The sequence below is a fragment of the Cavia porcellus genome, unplaced genomic scaffold (assembly GCF_034190915.1).
Source record: "Cavia porcellus strain 051 isolate PalLab524CR breed Dunkin Hartley unplaced genomic scaffold, mCavPor4.1 scaffold_26, whole genome shotgun sequence".
Taxonomy (NCBI): Eukaryota; Metazoa; Chordata; class Mammalia; order Rodentia; family Caviidae; genus Cavia; species Cavia porcellus.
The window spans coordinates 29,670,347-29,685,103 of NW_026947509.1; the positions used below are offsets into that span (position 1 = coordinate 29,670,347).

Consider the following 14,757-nt stretch of genomic DNA (forward strand, 5'->3'; position numbering starts at 1 on the left):
CAGCCAGGACAGCAAGCATCCTAAACACACAGCAGGCACTAAGAGACCACGGGTACCACCAGGCAAGGAGAGGAAACACGGTTACCACAGGAACTGGTATAAAGATGGCCATAGACTCAGATGGCTGCTCTGTGAGTGTGTACTGAGCACACACATGTGAGAAGACGTGCACAAAGACAGGCACTATGGGTGCCTATTACTGAGTGTACAAACCAGGTCACTAAATTTTTATTTTTTATGTTTTAAAATCTCAATAAGCATCTTTCTCTACAGAGAAAAAAATCAATACATTTATTGATATTATGGAAAAATATCCATGGAAGCAGACAGGAAAAGCCAAGAAAGGTAGCATAAATGTCATTAAAGCAGCAGAGGGGAATCTGGCATGGTGGTGCACACCTGGGTTCCCAGTGCTCTGGGAGGCTGAGACAGAGGAGCTCAAATCCAAGCTCAGATCTGGACTAGTAACTTAGTGATATCCTGTCTTGGAAAAACAAAAAACAAAAGGGGTGGGGAATGTAGATCGGTGGGAAAGCTTCAGTTCAATTCGCCAGCGAAAAAGAACCCTCATTACAGACACCAGACAAAATTGTATCATAAACTATTAGAGACTGTGACGGTGCAGACACCGCTTAAGTGAGACGCATCATTGAAGCATGGAAAGCAGACGGACACTGAGAAGCTGCTGGGCTGACCATGTGCCACCCCAAAAGTGGCTGCCAGGGCTCAGGAGACAGGAGGCTCCGAGCAGTGCTGGGCAGTGCTGAGGCGGCTCTGAGGAGGAGAGAATGCAGGCATCTGCTGCTGCCAACCCTAAGGCTTAAGTCATTTTCTGAAAGAGAAATGAACATTTAAAACTGATTTGCTCTTTAAGTATTGTCTTCCATTCAGTTTTCTCATTTTAAAATACATATAAAGAAAAGCCACAGACAGGAACAAAACACTATATATAATCCAATCTCCCGAATCAGCACAGAAGCCAGCATGCACTATTTTCAGATAAGCTTGGTTAGAATTTTTCAGTGAATCCCTAAAACCAACCTGCTATACACTTCGGGTTCCGTTCGTCATGATCTATCAGATGTTCCTGCGTTCCTGAGGAGTCCACCCCTGTCACGTTCTCTTTAGCATCAAACCAGTCTTCACTGATTTCATGGTTGTTTCTGCACTCTAAGATAACACAATGAGCTGAGTTGTGTTGATGTTTAACCCTCTGAAATCTCAGATCTGTTATCTTTCCATTGAGTAACAGTGACCCTCTAAGAAATTAAGCAATGGTACAGCTCTTTACTTCATTAAAATTACATTTTGGGGGAGGGTAATCTATAGGAAAAACTGACAGACAGGGATATTATGTACACATTATTTGTTTTCTAGCAACTATACAAATAATACTTTTTATGCTGACCTTTATCATCCAGTGTTAGTTGACTGAAGTCTACATTGATATCACCATTTTTAAAAGCATCTTCCTTGGGTGATGTATCCTGTTTAGGATGACTATTGTCAGCTAATAAAGACACCTGAGGATTAAGATAGTAACAACAGTAAGGACCATCAGTTATTAGTCTTTCACTACATGACAAGAACTCTCTCCCTGCATCACTTAGCTCTCCTGATACTGAGGGAGGTCAGAGTGAGATCCTTATCAACCTGACTTCACTGGGGGAAGACTGCTTCTAGGTTGCTAGCCTGTGTCAGTTAACAAGAATTAGATCTGACCCCAGGCTGTGGGCAGGGACTGTGTGATGATGTGGTTATTATTCAGGAATGTGTGGCACAAATACACTAGGACAGTTTTGAGATGATTTTTGGAAGCACAGAAATACTTATCATTTGGGCTTTTATATATTAACTTAGAACATATAATTATGTGTACTTTTAATTATGGGACCTAAAGTATTTTTCTGATATGTGATAGTGAGTTGTTCTTTACACTTCAATTTATTTAAAAAGGAGAGTAATTTAAAGAAAAAATATAATATTAATTATACTAACATTATATGTCTATGCATGGTAAACTATGAAGATACGTGAATAGCTAAATTTAAAAACACTATTACATTATAATGGCTTTCACAAATAATCACTTGTTTAATGACAGATATTGAAAAGTAACTCTAAGGTAACTCTTTTAAGAGAAACCATGTGATATTTAAACTTGTGTCTAACTTATTTCACTTATTATGGCCTCAAAGGCGCATCCATTTTCCTACAGATGATCCAGATTTCTTCATGACAGCAGTACTCCACTGTGTATAAATCTGTTTTTTTATTCATTAATCTACAGATGGGTATATAGACAGCTTCTAACATTGAACTATTATATGAGTTGTGATGCTGTAAAACATGGGGATGCGTGGATCATTGTGGCATTTTTAACTTGCTTGCGACTATTCCTTAGAAGGGAAATACCAAGTCAATTGGAATTTCTAGTTTAAGTTTGAGTAATCTTCATACCGATTTGCATAGTAGTTATATTGGTTTACATTTCCACCAACGATGTAGAAGGGTTCCTCCTTCCCTGATACGCCAGCATTTATTATTTGATTTCTTGATGATAGCCTCCCTTTCTAGAGTAAGGTGAAATCTGTGTTTAGTTTGCTTTTCTCTAAAGGGCAGAGATTTTATTTTTTTTATGTATTCATTGGTCATTTATACCACTTCTTTTGAAAAGTGTCTATTCACTTGGTTTTTTTTGACTGTACCTTTTATTTTTGGGGTCTAATTCTTTGAGTTTTTAAAAATATTTCTGAGGAAAAACTGGTAAAACTCTTCCCATTCTATAGGTTATCTCTTTACTCTGTTGATTGTTTCCTTTAAAGTGCACAAGCCTTTTAATTTGATGTGACTCTGTGTTGATCCTTGATTTTTTAAATGCAACTAGGGTTGTATTCAGAAAATCCTTGTCTATGCTTATGTCTGCAAGACTTTTACTTATCTTCCAGTAGATGACACATTTTTACATTAGTATTTAGGTTTCTGATCCTCTTTGATTTTAGTACATGGTGAGAGATGTGGGTCTAGCTTGAGCCTTACTGCATGTGGATAGCATTTTCTGAGCACCACTTGTTCATGGGGCTCTTTCACTCAGTGTGTATTTTTGGCTCCTCTGTCCAAGATCAGATGACTAGGTAAGTGTGTCGTGGGTTGTTTCTGCATGTTCTGTTCTGCTCCACTAACACACATGCCAGCATCCTGCTGCTGTTACCCCTGCATATCGGTAATCCTATATAACTTAAGAGTTATGCCTCCTACTTTGCATGTTACCCAGGGCTGCACTTGCTATTCTGGGGTTTTTCTGGTTCCACATGAATTTTAGGGTTTCTCTAGTCCTGTAAGGAATGATGGGACTTTAAGACTGCACTAAATCTCTATCAGTTTTGAATATGTGACCATTTTGATTCTACCTATCTAGGCACAGTATCTATCATACCATTTTCTAATATGCTATCTTTAATCTTTTTTCAGAGTACTATAGCTTTTGCTATACATGTCTTTCACTCTCTTGGTTAATTCTTAAGTACTTAATTTTTCTTGAAGCTGGTTTCAAATGGTATTGTTTTCCTAATTTTTCTTTGTGTTCATTTTTGGTGTACAGGAATACAATTGACTTTTGTGTTATTTTGTATACTCCTACCTTGCTGCACTTGTCTTAGTTCCAGGAGTCTTTTAATCTTCCCTAAGTAAAAGCTCATATTACCACTGAATTTACAGTGACCGCTTCCCTTATGAATGCCTTTTCCTTTTTTCTCTTGCTGAGTTACTATAGCTACTGTTTTGAGTACTATAGTGAACAACAGTGGTGATAGTGGACATCTGTCTTGTTCCTGATTTTAAGAAAAAGCTCTCAGTTTTACCCATTTAATATGATGTGGACAGTAAGTTTATCATAAATGGCTTTTATCAGATTGAGACAAGGTCCTTGTTCACTTATTTCCTTCAGAGTTTTTATCATGGTGAGATGTTAGATTCTGTGAAGGCTTTTTCCACATTACTGAAATGACCATATGATTTTTGTCCTTGCTTATGTGATATATTCCATTTGCTCATTTACATATGTTAGCCACCCTTGCATCCCTGGGATGAAGCCTACTTGATCAAGATTTATGATGTTTTTAATGACTTGTAGCCTTGTTTGCCAGCATCTTGCTAAAGATCTTTCCATCTATGTTTATTAAAGAGACTGTCTTCTTTCTTTTTTCTTTTCTGTTTCTCTTTTTTTGGTGAATGCTTGCCTTGTTTTGGACTCAGGGTAACACTAGTTTCCAGGAATTTGGCAGTAGTCCTTCCTTTAGAATTCATTAATTTGATCAGTAATTATGTTAGATCTTCCCTGAAGTATTTGTAGAATTCAGAGGTGAACCCATAAGGTCCTAGCCTTTAATTGAACAGTTTTTATCACTTCAACTTCATAGTTAATGTAAGCGGATTATTTAGAATTCCTGTATCTTTTGCTTCAGTTTTTATAATTCATATATACCTCACAATTTACCCATTTCTTTTGCATTCGAGTGATTTTCAAAGTAGTTACTAATAATCTTCTGGATTGTAATCGTGTCTGCTGTGACCTTACCTTTTTGTTTCTAATTACACTGAAATGGGCCTTTTCTTAATCTTTGGTAAGATTTGCATGAGTTTTTCTATTGTTTCTTCTTTCAAAGTATCAGGTTTTTGATTCACTGATTCTATTTTTTGTCCGTTTCATTAGTTTCTGATTTTTATGTCTTTAGTTTTTGCTTTGGCTTGTTCTTGTTTTTCTAGGACCTTGAGGTGCAACATTAAGTTACTGAAACTCACTTTTGGCCATTCAAAGCTATAAGCTTCCCTCTCAGGGTGCTTTAATTGTGCGATAGGTTCTGGCATGGTGTATTGCCATTGTCTGACTAGGAACTGTCTAAATTCTTGTTTCTTCTGGAGGCACTGACTAATTATTCATGAGTATACATTTTAATTTCCATGTTTGCATAACTGTATGGCTCGTTTTGCTATCAATTTCTAGTTTCACTGGGCTGTAATCTGATACTATGCATGGAATAATTGTAATTCTTCTGTTCATTAAGCCAAGGCCTGGCTATGCAGGTCAGGTTGGACTTGAATTCGATGTTGTTCAGGATGTCCTTGAACTCTTGTGTCTCCTGCCTTGATCTTAGGAGTTCTGGGATTACAGGCATGTGCCACCATGCCTAGCTTCAGTCCTTTGTGTTTCTTTACGTTTCATGGGCAAACATGTGTTCCATTTTGGTCTACATGTGGTCTATGTGCTGCCGATAAGAATGTGAATTCTTTTGTTTGGTGGAACACTGTAGATTATCTATTAAGTTCAAAAGTGTGGATCAACTGTATTTCTTTGATTTTTCGACTAGTTGATCCATTTGTCAAGCAGGGTATTCGGGTCCTCTGTTATAACTGTATTAATGTTTACCTCATCTTTATGCCCAGTAATGCTTGTTTTATAAAGCTGGTTATGTTAATAATTGTTACTTCTTCCTGTTGGCTCATTCCCTTAGATAATATATAGTGATCTTTTTTGCCTCTTCTGATTAGTTTTGGCTTCAAGTCTACTTTGTCTGAAGACAGAAGAGCTACATCTGCTCATCTTTGGGTTTCCAGTGCATGGAATTGTTTTCATCCTTGGATTTTTAGTCTATGAATTTCTTTTTTGAATTAAATGTTTCTTATATATGGTATACCATGGGATTTGGGTTTTCCATTCAGTCTGCCAATCTGCCTTTTGGCAGGGAGTTGGAGCTAGTCACATATAGAGTTGTTATTATTGAGAGGTACTAATTTGTTTCTATCATTGTATTATTTTCCAGATGATGTTTAGGTTTTTGTTTCTGCTTAACTGGTCACTATTAATGACATATTCATTCTACTTTTTGGTAACTTGTCTCATTTTAGGAATATTCTTGAAAGTTTTTTTGAGTGCTGGTTTGGTCCTGAATTGCTTAAGATCTTTCTTCTCCATCAATTTTGGAAGACAGTTTTGTTGGAAAGATCAGTCTAGGTTGGAAGTTGGTTTTCTTTAGGGTTTAAAACAATTCAACCTGTCCTGGCCTTTAAAATTTGTGTTGAGAAGTTTTCTGTAATTCTAATGGGTTTACTCTTATAAGTGATTTGTTTCTTTTCTCTAATCACTTCCAAGTGCTGGACTTCTGGGATTTTAACTATGGTATGTCATGGAGAAGTTCTTTTCTGATTGTGGCATTTGCCAAGTCCTTGGTCTTACACTTTTAAAAATTCTTTACTGTTATCCTTAAATAAGTAGGTTATACTACGGGGGTCATTAAAATGGGGGAAACTCCTCTAGAATAATAAACACCATCAAATGAGAAAGTTGTTTAAGCAAGCTATGTAAGAAATTTGAGTACACAGAAATCTAGTCTCGAGTCTGTTATGTCTTTGTAGAGAACTGAGATTTTTTACTTTTTTAATTCTGAAAGATAACCCAGGGCCTCATTTGTGCCATGCATTTAACAATGAGCTATATATTATAATCCTGAGAGTTCCTTTTTCAAAAAAAGTTTTAACAACAAGATAGTTTCATGAAGCAATTTACTTTTGAATTATTTCTCTTTGTAGAAAGGAATACATTTTAAGTAAGTATTTACTTTTGACTTTTGAATTTATTAGAGTATTATTTGAGATCACTCTAGGTATAGTCATGGTGGCATACATCTATGATCCTGCACTCTGGGAGGATTGAAAACTCATGCCTGGCCTGGACAACTTAGGTGCTTAGCAAGATCCTGTCTCAAATTTAAAATAAACACCGGGCTGAGAATGTAGCTCAAGTTCTGGGTTCATTCTCTAGTACTGTACTGAAAAATCAATTGATCAATAAACAAGTACCAACCTAAGTAACTAGAGTACTCCAAGATCTAGGAATATGGCTCAGTTATACAGTGCTTGCCTACCATGGACAAGGTGCTGAATTTGACGCCTAGCTTATAAAAAAAATAAAATTATTCAAATAATGAAAGATAAACATGAAGGGGGACTTTAGCTTTCCCACTTGTGGTGCAATGATAACTGGTGGTCAACTTGTAACACCAGGCTGAACTGGATCAGCATGGTGTGGAGCATTGATGGTCCACCTGAAAACTGTTGCCAAGATAAAGAAAACTAGAGAGGAAGAAGTAGTGTTGCTGGTCATGGGTTCTCCTGGAGGAGCTTCTTTCCTGATATGAACTTGGCTATTCTCAATGTCAGAGGAGCTCAGGACCCTGCTGTCACTGAGAATGGCTGCACTGTGGTGGAGCTCTGGTCCTTATTTTGAACATGGCTTCATGGTTCCAGGGAGGGCAGATGGTGCTCTTTAATCTCCAGAAGCTTGTCACACTGGCTTCCTGATATGAAGTAGGCTGTTATTGCTAGAGGAGCTTGGGACATTGCTGTTGCTAAGGATGACTATAGTACTTGCCAAGGGTTAGGGTTAGGGTTAGGCGTGATCCTTACTGTGAGCATTGCTTCCTGGCTCCCGTGCAGAATTCTCAACTTATGGACACAGATCCTTCATCCTGCTGGCACAGACTTTGTAGATTCCACTGCTGACCTTTGGGCCTTTCAAATGTATATTCACGAAACAGGTTTGCATGAGGGATTGTTGTGGGCTTTAGGACTCCAGCTGGACTTGTACTGGGCATGGTCATGGGCTCCAGGTCTTCAGCTAGAGTCACGTATGATGTTGACCTGGGGTCCAGGCTTCAACTGGGTCTTGGTGTATGGACAGATTTCCTGCACTTCTTTTAATTTTTTTGGCTGACTGCTATAAATAATCCTATAAATCATGTGCCCTCTGTGTAACTGTTTTCCTTGTAATCCTTGGCTACATCATTATCTTAGGGCCTCTTAAGAGTGGTATATAACTTATGCTTGTATATTATTTCACAATGTTCAGTGTTCTTACATCAATTAAACCATCTTTCTTAGAGGGCCGGGGATAGCTCTGAGGCATAAGTGCCTGCCTGGCAAGTGCAAGGTCCTAAGTTTAATTCCTGGTTAAAAAAAAGAAAGAGGGAACCCTCATCTTTCTTGTTATCTGACAATTTCCTTGGGGTAAGAAGAGACATTACATCTAAGACATTTAATAAAGAAAGGACTTAAAACTCTGACTTGTTCAAATGAATGGAATACTGTTTTGTTCTACATGAGATGAAGGTATAACTCCACTGGCTCAATATGGCAGCAAACTTTCATAGTTCTCCAGGGATACTCCAGGTTTGTATCTTCTGTTAGGATCAATTATTAATGTTATTTCTTTCTACCCTCCAAATCTCCAGGTTTGACGATAAATTATACAGCCACCCTAGTCACCATATAGTACTGTTGACATCTGTTTGTTTAGGACTAGACTTTTAAACAGAGCATTAATTCCTTTTAATCAGTTATATACCTCAAATGGGAGTATACAAAATAAACCAGTAAAAAGGAAAAGAAAGATGTGAGCGTTTCTTAAAGTTACAGTTTACTAGGCCATAAAAATCAAAGCTTTAAACTGAATGAACTTTAAAAAATATCTCACTTGAGAGTGTGGCTTTTTTAGGTTTGGAGAAACTTCCCCATCAGATGCAGTTTGATTACCTAGTTCAGAATCTGCTCCTGAAAAGCTAAAGACAGACATTAAGGATTTATCAATTTTCTGAATAGAAACCAAAACAAAATTTAAAATTAACTGAATTAAGCAATTTTTAACATCAAATAACTTCTAACTTAGATGATACAACTTACTCATGTGATTCTTCTCTCATTAGCTGTAAGTAGGAAAAAGAAAAAAACTTTGTTTAAAGTGTTTCTTGTCTAAATGAAGTAAAATTTTTACTCTTAAGACATATATGTAGGGGATGAAAAATGAATTAAGATGTATTATATATATACCAATTCCCCACAATTAATATAATTATTATGTACTAATATAAATCATAAGTAAATAAGTAAAACATAGATACATACCCTGGAAAGGAATGTAGAGAAAGTATTTAATAATTTTGATTCTACTGACAATGGGGGCAGCTCTTCCAATGGTATGCCTTTGAGTGCTTTTTCTTTTAAATTCACATATCTGACTTTTAAGTCGCCCAAAACAGATAGTAGTGCTGATCCTAATTCCTTCTTAGCAGAATTACCTGGTAAATTCCTGTTCAGAGTTCACAAGACTAAATTATTAATGCTCAAGTCATTCATTTAACACTAACATATGATACAGTTAGTTTTAACTGTCAGATCTTTAAATTTTCTTTCTTTTTTTTTTGGTTAAGTTTTCTTTTAATGTTGAGTAAAATAAAAGGGACTATAGTAGATGGATTCTCACAGGGGCAGTACAAACAACCACTGATGCACGATCTAGAGAGAACGTGGTAGATCATGGAAAACTCTCTCATTTTATCCTTCCTTGAACCTTTAAAGAGACATCAAATTTATCTATTCACTGAATTCATTGTTCCAACCACTGCATTATTGCCTATCCATGGCATTACTTTTTAAAAGTTCATTATCCTTAAGCTAGCTAACAATTCCATCACAACCTACTCTTTATTCTTCCCTTTAAACTGCAAAGTAAAGCTGGTTATGGTGGCACATGCCTATAATTCCAGCACTCAGAAAGCTGAGGCACAAGATTACCATGAGTTTGAGGCCAAGCTGAACTACACGGCAAGACCCTGTCTCAAAAAAATTTAAAAACAAAAAGGCTGGAGATACAGCTAGTGGCACAGCGCCTGCTGACAAGCACAAGGTCCTGAGTTTGATTCCTGGTATCCAAAAAAAGAGTCCCAGAATACACTAGTAATAACTTTGTATGAAAATACTGTTGACAAAAAAAAAAAGAAAAGAAAGTACTGTTGACAGTTTATAAACACCTGTTTAGTCCTCTATTTTCTATAACAAGTTTGTAAATATCACAGCAGAGGCGATGGCACATCTGATAGCGAACGTTTAAAAGGTGCATCTCTGCTTCTATAGCTCTCTGCATTATTTTCTTACAGCACTTTGATGGTAAATCCTTCGTCATGTCTTCAGCAAGTTGAAACTCCCTTTAAAAACAATAGAAAGGGATGGGTAAGACTCCAAACATTTTTTTACTGTAATGATGTGCTCCACTGAAGATGTTAAATTTCTTACATTTCCCTCTCCAGGTTCCATCAATTCTTACTAAAGCGGGAGAGGCTGTGGGACCACTCAAGAGATTCAGAAAGCAAGATCATTAGGCGTCAGAGATCAACAGATTCCTTCTGCGAGTCAAGGAAGTATGTAATTCATGAATCATACTTTTTTTTTAACTAAAGGATTCTGATTTCAGGTAATGACTTCATCCATCAGAAATGAATAGATTTTCTTTCGATCTAAATCAACATTTTTTTGTTTAGTTTTGTTTTTTGGTGCCGAGGATTGAACTCATGACCTCGTGCTTGCCAGGCAGGGGCTTATGCCGCTGAGCAAAAGCCCTGTTCCCTTAAATCAAGGTTTGACTGTGTGTGTGTGTGTGTTTTTTTAAGTTATAAACATTCCAGGTTGAAATTGTTCTTAAATGTATTACCTTCAATAGAAATAGATAATTTGTATTTTTTAGTAATTTAGGGTCAGTAACATAAGCAAATATTTTGTTGTGTGCCTGTCCTTTATTTAATCAAAAATTTAATCAAAAACTCCAAGGACTCTGTCTTTTCAGTGAAAAATTCTGGGAGTTTGCCCTTGCTACTGGTTGCCATTTCCAGCTGTTCTGGAACCAACTCTAAGTTCACAGAGCTGGGATGCTAATTACACATCACAAGATGGGATGGGCTATGGCACAGTGGTCCACGATCTGCCTAGTGTGCAAGAGGCCCTGAGCTCGTCCACCAGCACTACAAAAGAAATAAAAATATGTTTTTTTCAAAATGAATAAATAAAGAATGAAGGAAGGAACAAAATGACTTCTGAGCAAGGTAATTAATTTGGCTGTTCAGATATTCCTGTTTCCCTTTCCACCTCTTGGTTCTGCATGGTATTTTAGTTAAGAAGTACAAAGTAAATGATACATTGAATTAAAGTTAAAATTAAAATACTTCTGTGAATGTTGCTAACTTCAAGAACAAGACAGTTTCTAAAGCTGCTATTTTGTTTTGGTCTTCTACAGGGAAATCGAAAGAACACAGAAAATTAAATCAGTATAGATTTTGTTTGAATAAATTTAAGACTCCATGAATAATTAAAGGAATTACTGAGACTACATCTCACAAGTAAAGAGCTTTAAGATTCTATATTGTTTTAGTACTATTGTAAAGAAAGTCGCTGAACCAGGTATTTGTTAATATTCCTTTTAGCTATAATCTATATGGTTAAACATATTACACACAAAACAAACACTGTCCATAGGGGAAAGGAGGAAAGAACGAAGGGAAAAGGAAAAAGACATAAATTTGTATGTACACACACACACACACACACACACAAGCTAGCTAAGATGACTACACTACTAATTCTATTAGTTCTTGGAAAAGAACAGTTAATGTTCATATGGTTAGATCAATTTTACATGTCTGTATCTGGTAATCTAAGCAATCCTTTTGAAAGTTACAATATGCAACATAACAACCACTATTAAATTCCTATCATCTTGTTTCAAAGTCTATATTGTTATTGTTTTGGATTTGTTGTTGTCTCTTTTGCTTTTTTTCTTTTGTCTTTTTTCTCTTAAATAAAAAAATCTGCAATATTAGAAAAAAAAAAGAACAAAAAAATACCATCAAGGTTTCTGCATGTACATCTGCAAGCTTATACCTCTCACCTACCTCTCAGGATGTTTCTTTAAGGCTGTGTTATTACATGTTTTTAATTCCAGGGAATCCTAAAAACATGATTTAAAATTCTATCATTAGTGTCACTAAAGTTAGTACCACCCCGCCACCCCCCACTGCTAAATTTGACTGGCTTAAAAAAAATTCTCTCATTAATACAAATACCTGGTGACAAATAATACGTGTTAAATGATTTTTTTTTAATTGCTAGGGGTCAAACCCAGGGTCTTACACATGCTAGGCAAGCACTCTATCACTCACCTACACCCTTAGCCCACAACACATGGAGTTTCAAACTAATGTCAAACTGAATTTTCAACGAATTTTGTGGCAGTAACTGATGCCACAAGATAGAGCTGGTGGCAATCTAGCATTTTCTCTAAAGGCTTCAACACAATCAACCAAACACAAGGATATTAATATATACTGTATAAAGTAAATTAGTTTTATTTAGAGACAGAGTCTCACTTTACAGCTCAGGCTGGACTTGAACTCACTGTGCAGCCCAGGATGGCTGTACAGTGAACTTGAGGTGATCTTCCTGCCTCCTCCCAAGTGCTAAGACTATTGGCATGCACCATCACACCAAGCCTAAAATAATTTTATAAAATAAAATTTCATTATTGGTCCCATTGATTTTACCTTATTTTGAAAATTTCCATTGGGTTTTAAACTGTCAGCTAAGAGAGATTTTCCTGATCTTTTTGTGGAAGCCACCGGGGTATCCACACAGTCTTGACAACATGACCAATCTGTGTTACAAGCCACGCTTTGCTTTTCACTCTGCCATCTGCTGGGCCGCTTTTTACTCATCATAGTTACCTCTGTGTTGCTGGCTGTGGATACTACAGAAGGCCTGGCATTTGTTGCTCTGCTGGTTGTGAAACAAGCCCTAAAATCTGTGCTGACATCCACTGTCTCATGAACTGTGACTGCACAGTCTGTAGCACCTGTCACTGATCCAGGGTGTGTTCTCTTTCCCCCCTCAGAGTATGCTTTGTTCATGTTTCTGCCATCTGTATCTTTTAGGGAGCCGTCTCCTTTGACTCCCTGATCATCTCTTACAGCAATCCTTGCTGAGACAACAGGAAAGCTTGAGGCTGGGTTGGGCGTGCTCTGTAGGCTTTTATAACGCGAATATCCACAGGCAGAGATGATTGAGTCATCAAAAATAGAGGACCAAGAAGTCTGGCAGACATGAGAGGATTGCTGTGGTGTCTCTAACGTTTCATCCTGGGGGAATGTGCTAGGATTTTCGAGGTTCTGTGGGATTCTGTTCTTGAAAGTTGTGTTTTCATAAAAATCCTTACTTTCAGAAATCTCACATTTCATTTTGTTAGTATCCATTTTAGTTTTTAGTGCTTTCTGAGGGTTCAACAAGTCATTCTCAGACTGAGATCCTTTGTTTTCAAGAGAAGTACTTCTCTGTACAAAGTCATCAAATATTGTGGGATATTTTAAACTTGTCTCCTGTTCCTTACACTTTTCATACTTTGGTGCATAACACTCTTTTAACAGATTACAATTCTGAAATTTAGAGACATGGGATGTGTAGTCTTGTGCAAACACATTAAGTGAATCTGCAGAGATAACCGAGCTATTTTCTAACGTATTCTTATCTTCTAGATTGCTAGCACATTGCACTTCATACCCTGAATCTCTGAATTCAACAACTTTCAGATTAGATATACTGAATGCTTCTGCTTGGACAAAAGATAAATGGTTACTCATATATTCTTGTTCTTCTGCACTGTGATACTCCTGCTGAGAGTCTTCGTCCATATCACACCTCTGCGTTTCTTCAGCAGTTTCCTCATAGTTGGCATCTGAAATCTTATGGATTCTTTCCAAGGCAATAGTCCTATTACCTTGAGGTTCCAAACTATCAAAAAACATGTCCTCTCTTTTTCCCATCTTAGGATCTAATTCTGAATTTAAATTAGTAATGTCTTCATTCTTCAGTTTTGACTCTGAATATATACAGAAGGTCTTATTCAAAGAAGCATAGTCAATACGGTCTTCAAACTCACTGGACTGCGAGTGAGCATTCTGTAGATCAGTGTCCTGATTTTCGGAAAAAGATGACTCTGATGAACTTGTTGGGCTATTATTACTGATTTCTTTGTCATTTGCTCTTTGCTCTAGTGCCAAGCAGTCCCACTCATCACCAGGGTAAGCTGGTTTGACTTCATTACAACCACTGGAAGATTTCTTAGCATTAGAAGACAGATCTGATAAAAAAACATTAATAGAAACGTTTCAGAATCTGAACACAGAGAGACCTTAGACATGACCTGGTCCATGATTTGCCTAACACTGGAATCCTTTCTACATTACGCATATAGCCATCTACGAGACAGTAGGAGATGCCTGAACAGAAGCGACCGTATCTGTACCCCGATCTCCAGAACTGGGAGTACACAGATCTGTTAAGCCATGCAGTCAGTGGCGCCTTGTGAGCTAACAGGAGCCACGATTCCCCTGAGGTCTAATAAAACTTTTTTCCTAAAAAATTTATTTAATAAACTTTGAGTGCATCCCAACCTCAGTATTATATAAACAAAGGAAAAGCAGACACGGGTGCTGCCTCAAATCCTCATGCTTTCACTGAGGTCACAAATAAACACACAAAAATGTAACACAGGTCAAGAAAGGTACTGACATAGATGCACTACAGAACAGGTAAGTTTGACGAGAAAGGAGACACAGATTGCAGAGAACACTTTACATTTAAAAAGTATTTGAAAGAAAACAGACAAAATTATCTTAGGCAAATCCAACAGTAAGTACAGTTAGCTATGTGAAATAACAGGACATTTTAGGAAACTGCAGGCCAGCTAGCCAGAAATAAAAAAGTTCTAGAAGTGTGACAGGAATTTTTGACTGAAAATGGCTTTTATGATGTGCTAAAGAGTCTGGCTCCTATTTTAAGGCAAAGTCTTTTAAGAGGGTAAGCATGTGACTCTGAGCGGCACACAGC

General features: G+C 37.1%; 1 protein-coding gene and 1 long non-coding RNA gene across 5 annotated transcripts in view; one reads left to right on the top strand and one right to left on the bottom strand.

Annotated features, from left to right (window-relative positions):
* Rbm44 (RNA binding motif protein 44) overlaps window positions 1–14,757 on the bottom strand; it is a 35,815-nt gene that overhangs the window by 18,413 nt on the left and 2,645 nt on the right. For both annotated transcript variants that reach the window (XM_063237040.1, XM_063237039.1), the window contains exons 3-10: window positions 12,420–14,008; window positions 11,772–11,827; window positions 9,861–10,034; window positions 8,956–9,139; window positions 8,734–8,756; window positions 8,528–8,612; window positions 1,409–1,523; window positions 1,042–1,170 (exon numbers count right to left, since the gene is read on the bottom strand). In XM_063237040.1, the coding sequence (XP_063093110.1) occupies window positions 1,042–1,170; window positions 1,409–1,523; window positions 8,528–8,612; window positions 8,734–8,756; window positions 8,956–9,139; window positions 9,861–10,034; window positions 11,772–11,827; window positions 12,420–14,008 (2,355 nt within the window). The remainder of the gene's footprint in view (window positions 1–1,041; window positions 1,171–1,408; window positions 1,524–8,527; window positions 8,613–8,733; window positions 8,757–8,955; window positions 9,140–9,860; window positions 10,035–11,771; window positions 11,828–12,419; window positions 14,009–14,757) is intronic.
* The window catches only part of LOC134473261 (uncharacterized), a 41,269-nt gene that overhangs the window by 18,048 nt on the left and 8,464 nt on the right, over window positions 1–14,757 (top strand). For 2 of the 3 annotated variants that reach the window (XR_010043440.1, XR_010043439.1), the window contains exon 2: window positions 10,137–10,247. This is a non-coding gene — a long non-coding RNA (uncharacterized LOC134473261). Of the gene's footprint in view, window positions 1–10,136; window positions 10,248–10,669; window positions 10,926–14,757 lie in introns of all 3 variants that reach the window. The other variant, XR_010043438.1, reaches the window with a different exon arrangement.